The 12,160-nt window shown below is 37.7% G+C and overlaps 1 protein-coding gene across 4 annotated transcripts in view; it reads right to left on the bottom strand.

Annotated features, from left to right (window-relative positions):
* The window catches only part of DISC1 (DISC1 scaffold protein), a 357,679-nt gene that overhangs the window by 61,591 nt on the left and 283,928 nt on the right, over positions 1–12,160 (bottom strand). For 3 of the 4 annotated variants that reach the window (XR_012638870.1, XM_074948838.1, XM_074948839.1), the window contains exon 10: positions 7,051–7,111. Coding sequence is in view for 3 of the 4 variants with exons in the window: in XM_074948838.1 (XP_074804939.1) it covers positions 7,051–7,111 (61 nt within the window). In the remaining variant the exon portion in view is untranslated. Of the gene's footprint in view, positions 1–3,511; positions 3,673–7,050; positions 7,112–12,160 lie in introns of all 4 variants that reach the window. The other variant, XM_074948840.1, reaches the window with a different exon arrangement.

Here is a 12,160-nt window from a genome sequence, read left to right as displayed (position 1 = left end):
TTTCACTGGGAGGGTGGTGAAACACTGGAATGCGTTACCTAGGGAGGTGGTGGAATCCCCTTCCTTGGAAGTTTTTAAGGTCAGACTTGACAAAGCCCTGGCTGGGATGATTTAGTTGGGGATTGGTCCTGCTCTGGGCAGGGGGTTGGACTAGATGACCTCCAGAGGTCCCTTCCAACTCTGATATTCTATGATGCTCAGCACTTTTTAAATTCAGGCCACTTATTTGTGTGTCTAAATATGGTCTTAATGGCCTATCTTTAGGCACCTAGGTGTGAAAATCTTAGCCATATTTACCCATTTATGCAAGTGTGAATTTTTATATTTTTATTTATTCAGCTTGCATAGTGAAAGTAGACTACTCAGCTTCTACTCAGCGTCACTTTCTGGTTTTCATGCATTAGCAGAAAGCCAGGATAATTTTCTGTTTCCAACATTATAAGGAACAATTTTAAATCCCCCAAACGGTTTCAATAAATTAGTCATGAAAACACACTAATTTATATTTGATTTTGTAAATTCCCTTAAACACTCATCAAAATTAGAGTTGAGGCCTATAACCATTCCAGTGTTCTTCTTTATTTCAGCAAGACTAACACTGCACTGCTGTCCCCCCTGTATTGATCATGTACATTATGTAAAAATGACTAAGTGCTGATAGTCTGAACAGCTAGGCTACAGCCAAATTTGTTCTGAACTAGTCAAATTCAGGTCTTGAGGTGCAGAATTGGTCTCCACCCTCCACTTTTCTTGGGGTTGAGGAAGTACCAGGAATAAAATCCTTGCTCTTCAAAGTTTGGTGGAACAGGTTCAGTGTCCCCTAGGGTTAGAAGGGATTGTACCTCCTGTCTTAGGAGACCTTTGTGAGAAGAATCACTGAAAAGGGACAGGGAGGGAGGGTAAACATCTTGAAGTACAACTAATCACTTGCAGATGCATACAATCAGGTGAAACATGCTGTGTGTTAGACTGTTGCTCTTTTAATAAATATGAGTGCCAGTTATCCTAAAAATACTCACTGTTCATGCTGCATTAAGCAAGCAGCTACACAAATGAGCACAGCCTTGCACCAAATTAAGACTGCTATCATTACCTGTACTGTGTCCAGGAATTGACAAAAGCCACTATAAAGATAAAATGAACACTGCTGAATGCAGTGGCGGATTTAGAGTTAGAGTTAGCGCAGCTTCATTTTTGAGGCCCCCCCCCTAGAGATCCAGCCAAGAAAAAGAACATTCTGTCTTATCTCCCCCATTTTTCATTCTTTTTTTCTTCATCCACCTCCTATATTATAAATAATAGGAAATAAATGAAAATAAAGTGAGGTACTTTGATTGTTTTTGTAATCTAACTTTTTTTCCATAGACCACTTGAAAATTGCTGAGGGTCTCAAGGGACCATTTAATGATCTTTCCAAATGTTCTTTGTACCACTAGCTAACTATTGTAAAGTGCTTTGGATAAGAGCGCTTTATGAAAAAAACCTTAATAACCTTTCCTTGGTCCACCTGAATGGAGTGTTCGGAGCACAGTTTGAGAACTTCTGGTCTAGATGAAAACTTGTATTTGCATTATGCTAACTTGAAAAATGTGTAAAAATAAAAAGCATAGATGACGCATGAATGGAAAAAATAGAAGTTAACTTCCTCTGAAGAAACTTATTCAATCTGAAAAAAATATATTTATTTAGATAATTTTGTAAAGAAAAAGTGTAGGAAAAAAAGCTAAGTCATCGCAAGTAATGTTTTGTAAAAAGGCACTTTCCATTGTCGATATTGCCGAACTTGTCAAATGTTCCTAACTCATCGTATTTCACAAATAAATTTTAATTCGTTTCAATACAGAAAAAGAATGCTCAGCAGAAACATTTGTGACAGGTACTGTTAAAAATATTTTCAGAATGGTTTCCACATTTGGAAAGATTGCCTGCAAACCATCACATACAAGTCTATACAAATCAACTGGTAATCTTGAAGCACAGACCTCATAATTTTCAATAAAATGACTGAAATGTTTCACTTCATCTTCAAAAAGATGTGTGTCTATGTCCTCTAGGTAGAATTCACTAAATTTCTTACTGGCTTTTAGCATTTTCGTCCATACTTCTATCAAAAAACATGCAAAATAAATCAGTTTTCTTTAGAGATTCACCTCTACTCTGAAATTGCAGAATTATTGAGTCACAAACAACACGGACGGTCTCAACGGTGATCACAGAATCATAGAAGATTAGGGTTGGAAGAGACCTCAGGAGGTCATTTAGTCCAACCCCCTGCTCAAAGCAGGACCAACGCCAGAAAGGGCTTTGTCAAGCCGGGCCTTAAAAACCTTTAACGATGGAGATTCCACCACCTCCCTAGGTAACCCATTCCAGTGCTTCACCACCCTCCTCCTTCTCTTTCCCTTTTAAACTGATTTGTCTCTCACTACATCGAATATTAACTTCCTGCTTTTTTTACGCTTCTGATCTGACATATCAGAGGAACCTATATTTTCTGTTAATGTTAGTGCCTCTGCTTCCATGGAGCTATAGTCATTTCAAACTTCCATAACAAAACTTTTCACTGAGGCTAACAATTGTGCAGTATTCAATAAATTTGTATCGATCTTTTGCAATGATTTGCTGATGGCATTAATTCTTTGAAGTAAATGGTTCAACAAAAGAGTAAAACCAGCAATATCATACTTTTCAAACTTTTCTGCTAAGGATTTTGCTTCCGTTTTTGCACGGGTTTTTTTTCAGAATTTGATGTGGCAATGTCTAATAAGGTTTTCTTTATATCATCCTAGTTCATTTTCAAAGCCAAAACAGCATCTGAACGAGCAGACCACCTGATATCACAAATTCTTTTGACTGTCAAATGTTTTTCATTTGCCTGCTCCAAGCAGGATTGTAGCATACTCCACCGATGTGTGGAAACCGAAAAAAAGGCATACACGTTTTGAACAAAGTCAAAAACGTGTGTAGCTCCCTCACAAGATGTGGCTGCAGTGTTGCAGATTAAATTTAAGGAATGGCTGGAACATGGTATGAATAAAGCAGAGGGGCTTCCATTGTTCAGTCTTGCCTGTAGACCTGAATATTTTCCTGCCATATTTGTGATGTTATCAAAGCTCTGCCCACGACAATTTTTGATGTCCAACCCTAAATTTGCAATGATTTCCAAAACAGATGTCTCTATACATTCAAAAGTGTGGGACTTTAGCTGGCCAAAACAAAGAAATCGCTCTACAACTTCACAATTGCTGGTCACATATCTTAAAATTAATGTTAATTGGTCTACATGACTCACATCTGGTGTTGAATCAACTATTATGGAATAATACTTGGCATTCTTTACTTCATCAGTGGATTGGTTTCTGAGCCTCTTTGCCATTATAATGATGAATTCATTGTAGGTTTGGTGTTTTTAAAAGTTGGTCTTCCCTGAGCCACAATACTGAATTTTTCAAATGGTCTTTGAGAAAATCATCAAATTCACTAAAACATTCAAGGCAGGTTAAAAAATTACCTTTTCTATTTGACAGTGATGACTCATCATGTCCTCTTAGAGGTAGTCCCAAAGAAGACAGTAGTTTGACTGTGGCAACATGTCTCAGCACTTTCCTCCAATAAGAACGCTCCGTTTCAAACTGAGCCAATAAACAATCAATTCTTCCAGATAATTTACACCTTTGAGCAAATTTACACATAGCATTAATATGAGCTTTGGAAGTTTCATGATCAGCAATATGTCTTGCAACACTTCTCCAATTAGAGTGCCCATCAACGAATGTTTGTTTTCCTTTACTATGGTCAGGGAAAAATTTGCAAACATAACAGTAGACTGCCTTAGTGGCTTCTGAAAAAAATCAACCAAATTCTCATTTCTGTCATCATTTTTCTTCATCCTCAGAAAATGTGACTCATAAAGACCTCTAAATTGCTTTCCTCTTGCAACCTCATACTCTTTTCTCAAATTTTCCATATTACCTACATTTTTCGGTTTACTTACTAAGAAATATTCTATCATATCCAGTGAAATAGGTGTTGGCCATAATGCAATGTCTTCAGGGTACATTTCTTCCCTTACTTTGACAAAATTGCCAATATTTTGTACTTCTATTGTCATTTCAGAGTCCATTTGTTCAACTTTTGCAGTCATTGTGGTATCCCCACAACTCAGTAAGTGAAGAGAAATTCAGATGTTTCCTCGTCCATACTTTTTGATGAACGTCCACTATTCAATACTTCAAGCTTTTTAAAATAAGATGACAAACTGTCTTTTTGCTTCACTTTGTCTTCTTGCCTTGCCTTAAATTTTTTGCATTTTTGACTGCCAGACTCAAGTGTCGCTTCATTATTGCTAAAAAAAACCTGACCTTGATTTTAGGCAGATTAAAAATGTCTGAAAGAGCAGGGGCATAGACACGGGTGGGCCGTGGACCACCCAATTAGGTTTAACACAGTTAATCCCGCATTTTTACCGGGCTCCGTAAAAAATCAGATGCCTTAGTTACCATAAATCCAACTTATGCAGGGCTCAGAGAGCCTTAGAAACTTTCTGAAAAGACCTAAAATATTTTTGTATACCTAAATATATCCTGATTTGAGAGAGATGATATCCCATCCACGTTTAAAAGTCGGTGCTGTTACCACTGAAAAGCTAGGAATCTCCTCTTTCCAATGAATAAAGCTCCCATTTCTAGCCCAGCAGGTCCTTGAGATATGAGATTTTTAGAACTGTGACATTTATATGTACAGAAAAGCTACCACTAGTGCAGGACTGACTCTTGCCCATCTTAGGATTTGGACAGAAGTAGTTTGGGTTTGTTTTATTAAAGGGGAGAGATTCCACATTTGGGAGAACCTGTTTTTCTGACAGATTAATTTTTTTTTAAAGGGTAGGCTTTTGAAGATGCTCAGGTGTCTGCAATGTTATACTAAGTCCCAGGGAGATGGACAGTGAGCAGAGGGCTGGTGTAATGGTCAAAGATGTATGACAAATGAACTGATATGACTGCAGGAACGTACTTGTAGAACTTCAACTACATGTATTTAGTTCTCAGTAAAATCTGACGACAGTAACCTCTAACTAATAACACATTAAGACCTATAGCGTAGTTTCAATAGAAAACCCAGATTGAAACAGACATAGCAAAGTCTATATGGTACTAAGGAATGCAACCTATCAATACAATTCCAACATGTTGCATTACAACACACTATATTGCTGAAGTCTGTTAGAACCACTTTGAAATGTTCACCCCTTGTTGATAAAGAAATGACTTGACAGCATGGGCTTCCAATATATAGTATAGTGCCATAGCAGGGTTTAACTTTCAATCCTTTCCCAGAAATGACACACTTCACCAAAACAGGATGAACACCAGCACGATGGCATCGCTAAGTCTAGCACAAATTTCACCGTCAGAAATATGAGTACTGGGAGAAGGGGGGTGGGAGGGAAAGACACATGCCACAAACTCTTTCAAAACCCATTAACAGCACACAGCATATACAAAACACACCGAAAAAATTCCTAGGATTAGAACAACATTAATGCAGAAAAAGAAAGTTTTGAGTTGATAAGACAACCCAACAACCCGAATGCAATATTTAATTTCTTTAAAGCAATTGAATATTTAATTACAAAGCTAACAGCACAATTGTCTGCCCACAACCACAAAACTCCCTCAGAAGAAAATGCAAATGACCTTTCTTTGACTTTCCCTGTGTTTAACTGTTAAAGAGAAGATGATTTTGTTTGCTGGGGGATCTGTTGGGTTGCTATCAACCTATGAAACCCAGAAACATCACTGTGTTGCTACACCATATTCTTTCAGAATTTGTATTCTTGATGAAAATTTAAACAAAGAAGATTTTCCACTATGGTTTTGATTTAGTGCTAAATATGAAACCTTTAACCTACTAAATATTTAGTATTCAAAAGCACATATGAACAGGTCTAAAAACTTGGAGTCTTCCCTCAGCCATTATGGTAAATACTGCATGGGTAGAAGTACCATTCTCAATTCCAGTCCAGCAGTACAAAGGAGATTTTTACACAAATCAATAATACAGACTGTAGCCAGACTTTAAAAAATGTGAATACCTCTTTCAAACAAAGTCCGTTCTAACAGATGGTCCCATTACAACAGCAACACAGCACCCGGTGATAAGCTTTGGAAAGGCAAGGCAAACCTTGAGGGAGGCACAAGAGTTCTTCACATAGCAAGAGGATTAAATATTAATCCTTGCAGTAGTTTAAAAAATATGTATTTGGAATAGGGTTATATACTTAAAACAGCTATATTGCTGTCTTGGTTTCTATTAGTTTGTGGGGGCTAGTGAGGACAGAAAGATTTCAGTATATTTTTCAGAACTATTCAAAATTAAGTAGATCATTGCTTAATACATAAGAGCACAGAGTTGATGGGAGAAATCGTCTGGCCCAGCTAATCTGTGCTTTTGTGTACAACTGCTGGGGGGCCAAGTGGTTTTAAATCAATGCTGTACTCCCCAAAACCCAGGACTGCTAGATACTGGGATGGGCTACAACATAAAATAGAACTGCCTGTGGTCATTCTAATAGCTTGCGCTGAGGCGATGCAGTGATATCCTGACCATGCCCCCTTCTGTCTCGTCACACCCACTATGTCAGAGGTAGGCTGACGTGGTAGATGACCTGTCTATGCCCCTGAAGAATACCCTTACACCAGGGGAATCAACTAACTGCATATGCGGCTCTATATGGCCACTTTACACTGGCAGACTAGTGCAAAGCAGCTGCAGCAGGGCCATGAATCTGGCCCATAATGTAGAAACTTATGGTACTTCCAAGTCTTTGTAGATTTTTTTTTTAAATAAGATTTTGTTACAATTCTCAGAATGATGGGATGAAAGATTAATAACAAAAATTCCCTTTGAAATATTCCTTTCTAAATTCTGATTTTTGCTATTTTTTAAAAAAATACATTCCAAAGTGTTTGTCAACACTCTAAAGCAACATTTACATTTAAAAAGTAATATTTTAGATTTTTTTAAAGGTTTCCACCATGCCATCCTTACCTATGCAGCTTATCCTCCAGCATCTCCATGAATTTCACAGCATTTTCCTTCACATTTGTCTCTGCAAAATAAAAGTCAAAGTTAGGGAGTGCTGTAGCTATTTAATTTTAACTTGTCTACTCTTATTATTTACTAAGGAATCAAGATGAAGAGGTAAAATACATAGATTTATTAGTGAAAAATGTCTCTTGATTTTTTAACATCTTTTACGTCCCATCCCTTACACACTATATTATACACGTATCAATTTGAAGGTGAATTCTACTAGTTTTTTCATATTAAAATTAGAATCTGAATGTTTACCCCTACCTTAAAGTCTAAAGCACATATTAAATTAATGTGTTTAATTTATTAGTATTGGTAAATTCTGACCTCAGCTGTGTAATGGAGATGGTGGGGAGAGAAGAAAGAGGGCACAGGTAGATTCTTCGCATCACGTAAAACAATTGGGCTAGATCCTCCCATTACCACAGGAGACTCCTGCCAGACGCGGGTCCCAGCTACTGTGCAATTCGATGCTCGAGATCCCTTTAAAACTTAATGAAATATGTGGGACTAAACTGAAGCTGTCCCAAGCTACCAAACAATGTTAATGGAAATTAAATTGTTCCCGATCCACACAATGTTCTAAGCTCCAGTATACACTAGGACCTGGACATTACCAAATGTGTGTGAGGATATACATATGTCCACCTATATCCTAGTGACTTCAAATCTGAAGAGTTTGCCGCATGTCCTTATTGCACATGAAGGAAGGAATATTTTTAGCCTTCATTTCAATGAATGTTATGCAAATTTATAATGCACTGCACTAAAAATGTCCTTTTTTGAATATTCATATGCTCCAACCTGGACAAGATGCGAAAGAGATATAAAATCCTTTCTTGAAGGACAGAAGCATCCAGTGGATCAACATTTCCATACTGTGGCAAAGACAGTTCTTCATTTTTGTCTCTAAGCAAAGTTACTGTCTCTAGGTCAGATGGGAATATTTAACTTCTTAAACTGATAATGTAAACTATATCAATTCTTGATAGACTATTCCTCCAAATACACTACAGGGTTGTACACTTTGTTGCTTCTGTAGGCCAAGCTCATTGCACACACCAGGGGCTCCTGGCATCCCTTCATTTTCCCAACAATTTGTAACCTGTTAAATTTATTTATTTTCTTTCTGTCTCAGAGAGAAGTCACTGGGGGGGGGGGGGGGGAGGCAACATTTTAAGTCCATTGGAAGGACGGACAGAGCTGAAAGGTGGTGGGTGTTGTTAGGCTGGAAGGTGTTAACAGCTGCCATCAAACAAGTTCTGTAATTTACAGACAATTACAGACATACGTAAAGATGATGGGTGTGGTAACCAGATACCAGGAGCTGTGTTGTACCCCCACCCCATTTTTTCCTTCTAGTTTTCCAGTTCCCCGAAAATCAATACAGTTCTGCCCACTGATACCTAGAAGATTCCCTGAATTTTGGGAATTGATTAGATGTGGTGTTCAAAAGTTATCAGGTTACAACTAGGGTGACCAGACAGCAAGTGTGAAAAATTGGGACGGGGGGTAATAGATGCCTATAGAAGAAAAAGCCCCCCAAAATCAGGACCGTCCCTATAAAATCGGGACATCTGGTCACCCTAGTTACAACCAAACAGGCAGACAAGCAGATAAATTCCATAAAGTTGAGTGAAAGGCCTCACTTGGCTCAGCCAATCAGATATGATTGTTTCTATAGATGATACTCTTGCAAAGCCTCACATTGCTCTCCGTGGCATTGTCAATTCAAATTCCCCTTCAAGAGGTGCTATACAACGCAACAACACGCTATGATCCAGAAGGATCAAGAAAGGCTACATGTAAAAAACTGCATCTGTTTATATTTACAGTTCTGCATCTCTGTCAGCAAAGTGCGAGGGAACGTTATACAAATAGATAATATAAAGGGTTGCAATGGTGATGGAGGCCAATGCACAGTTTCTCTACCTCATAACAAAGAGAATATTAGATCAAAACTTGTTAGAATAGGCAACACTGTACTATACTATAAAGCTTGTAAAAAGCATCTAGTTTTTTAAATACTTCTAATTCCTATTTTTCCTGAAAGGTCTATCTGCGAAGCCCAAGAGACCTTGGAAGACTGTAAGCCTTCCTTTAATCACATACCACAGTTTTAGCTAAAAGAAAACCTCATTTTTCAAACTATTTTTATCTGTCAGTTACAAATGTTTTGACGTACGGTTTGACATGTACTTTGAGAAAGAACAGCTTTAATGTGTATGGCTGCAATGCTCTTCGTTGAGTTACCATTGCTTTCATACCCTTGAACACGAAATATTACAACTTATTCCCCGATATAAATGTCAATAGATATTCATTTTTGGAGAAGTATGAGAAAGGGTGGAGAATCTGTTTCACACTTACTTTCTTTCTAACTAATATAGTGACTTCCTCTCTTACTTTGAAGATAAACCCTACTTCCAACTTCTCCTGCTGTGCTTGTCATATTTTAATTGGACATGATCTGATACAGTAATTTTCGCTTTCACAGTTCAGGCCTGCCCCTACCTGTTATTTTACAATGCCCTTGAAACACACAGCTTAATAAATCAGCATTATTCAGTGACAAAAAGTAACATACAAAAGAACACCACTAGTCCAAAGTAGGCCAGTTAAATGCTAACACTCTTTTGAAAATATCCTCACATCACTATACCACGTACACTCCTGCCAAATGTTTTAACTAAATTAAGAAGAATGCAAACTTTCTGTGGCTCTCACCTCTCACAGCAGACTAGTGTTGCCTCCTTGCTTTCTTGTGCATGTAACTGAAAGAGTTGTGACCTGGAGAGTTTTTTAAAAAAAAAAAAAACTACTTAAAAATTTTATTTGTGCTACTTTCCTGATAATGAATTTCAAAAAGCACCAGGGCAAGTACATGAATATTTCAGACTGTTGGACCATCCATTGAAAATACAAGACAAGCAGCAGATTTCTAGATTTTGTTTTAATTTAATAAAAACCAGTCATCACCATTTAGTGCAAGAATACTCAAGCCAAAATCTATGCATGAGTCTCTTAAATGTAGTTCAGAAAGTACTTAATGATGGCAGAGAAAATAATTTATGAGACCGTGTACTGCATGAACATGTAAAATGGTTTATTTTTAAATTAAAGCAAACAGGGCCTATTTTTCAACCAATGCTCCGGGGATTGATGTGCTTCACTGTTATTGCCAATTAAGGGGACAAATAGTGTAAATCTTCATAGAAGAATAGACCTCAGTGTATTTGCTGAGACCAGAAACAGGATTTTCCCATAGAATCTTAATCTGGAGAAAAATGATTCAGCAGATTTGTGTCATTACACAAAGTAAAACTAGTTCCCCTTGTTTATTTCCCCTCCTACTGTTCTTGTAAAGTGCTGGAAATGGCTTACCTTGATGATCACTACAAAAGGTCCCCCCCACTCTCCTGCTGGTAATAGCTCACCTTTCCTGATCACTCTTGTTACAGTCTGTATGGTAACACCCATTGTTTCATGTTCTTTGTGTATATAAAATCTCCCCACTGTATTTTCCACTGTATGCATCCAATGAAGTGAGCTGTAGCTCACGAAAGCTTATGCTCTAATAAATTTGTTAGTCTCTAAGGTGCCACAAGTACTCCTTTTCATTTTTGTTGTGTCATTACTATATCACAGTTTCTTCTTCCTCCTGGGGCCTGATAGCCTGAGTCCAGTCTTACAAACAATCAGGGTCAGGCACAGCTGATTCTCAATGGTATACTGCCGTTCTCCTTTCTAACCACCATACAACATCTGCCAGTAAAATAAAGGAAACCTTAATTTTGGCACAGTTAGGAATAATCCATATTCTAGATCTAGGATTGATATAGTACTGGGGTTTGGAGGTAAGGACAGAATGTGAAGAGCCTTGCCTGCACTATGTGGTGCAAACCCATACAATTAGTCTCTCCCTTTCATAAGCATTACATTCCTTCCCAAGGGTTTTTTGGGCCAACTGAAGCAAAACTCCCACTGACTTTACTGAGAATTTTGTTTGGCAAAGGTCTGAGGGTAAAATTCAGTTCTCAGTTATACTGGGGCGAATCTGAAGTATATGCATTTATTTCAGTGGACCTACCTGGATGAAACAGAGAACAGAATTAGGTGTTAAGTAAGCACAGCAGGATTTGGCTTTTAAAATGTAAAAAGGAATTTTTAAAAAACGAAGCAGCACACGATTAGCTGAAAGTATTTGATCTTCTCTATTATAGTGGAAGGTCTGCTGAATGAAATGTGTGAAGTCATATTCTGAAAACTGTGGCAAAGCTTCAGTGTATTTGAAGGTTAACTTGAAAAGCCAGTCAAACTTCAAGAGACTACATTTCAACTCCTCAAACCATATATCAAGCTGATTTATAAAGCCACAATAACAGTAGCAAGATTTTGGATTGCAAAGCAGCAAGGAATTTTTCACCCCTTGGACACAGGAGGGAAAATCCAAAAGAATATGCTCTGTGGGAAGAAGCACTGAGTCTAACCAGTGCATTTCTATGGGAAGCATTAGTAGAAGGCGAACCCCCTATGGAAAAGGCAAGAATTAAGAAAGGAAAATGGTGAATTATACAGGAGAGAGAAAATATTCCAGAAAGGCTGTCTTTTTTTCCAGGCTTAAAGGTTATTTTCCAGTAACAATAATAAGAGTTAAAAAGAAAACAAACAGATGTTTGGAAGGGCTTTAAATCCTCAGGTTTTAAGGTATAAATCAATCTTACTTGATGGGATTTAAAAAGAAACTTCAACTTGGAACAGATCATTTCAAAATTTCATAGTGCAGGTTTTCTTCCTCTGAAGCATCTTGCACTGGCCACTGTTGGGGATAGGACACTGCCTTAGATGGACCATAGCTTTGAACCAGTATGGCTCCTCCTTTTTTTGGAAATGATAGTTAAGGGATCTAGACTGAGAAATCTCCACCACCATATAATCTTTCCTGTACTCTCAAATTAACCATTTTACACCTCAGAACCAACCTTAACTTTCCCCTCTAAAAACTGTGCAAAAATACGTTAAAAAGTCATAACAACACATTACTAGGAAATGAATGGATTTTCTG

This window comes from Natator depressus, chromosome 3 (assembly GCF_965152275.1).
Source record: "Natator depressus isolate rNatDep1 chromosome 3, rNatDep2.hap1, whole genome shotgun sequence".
Lineage (NCBI taxonomy): Eukaryota > Metazoa > Chordata > Testudines > Cheloniidae > Natator > Natator depressus.
This window is presented reverse-complemented; position numbering and strand designations above follow the sequence as displayed.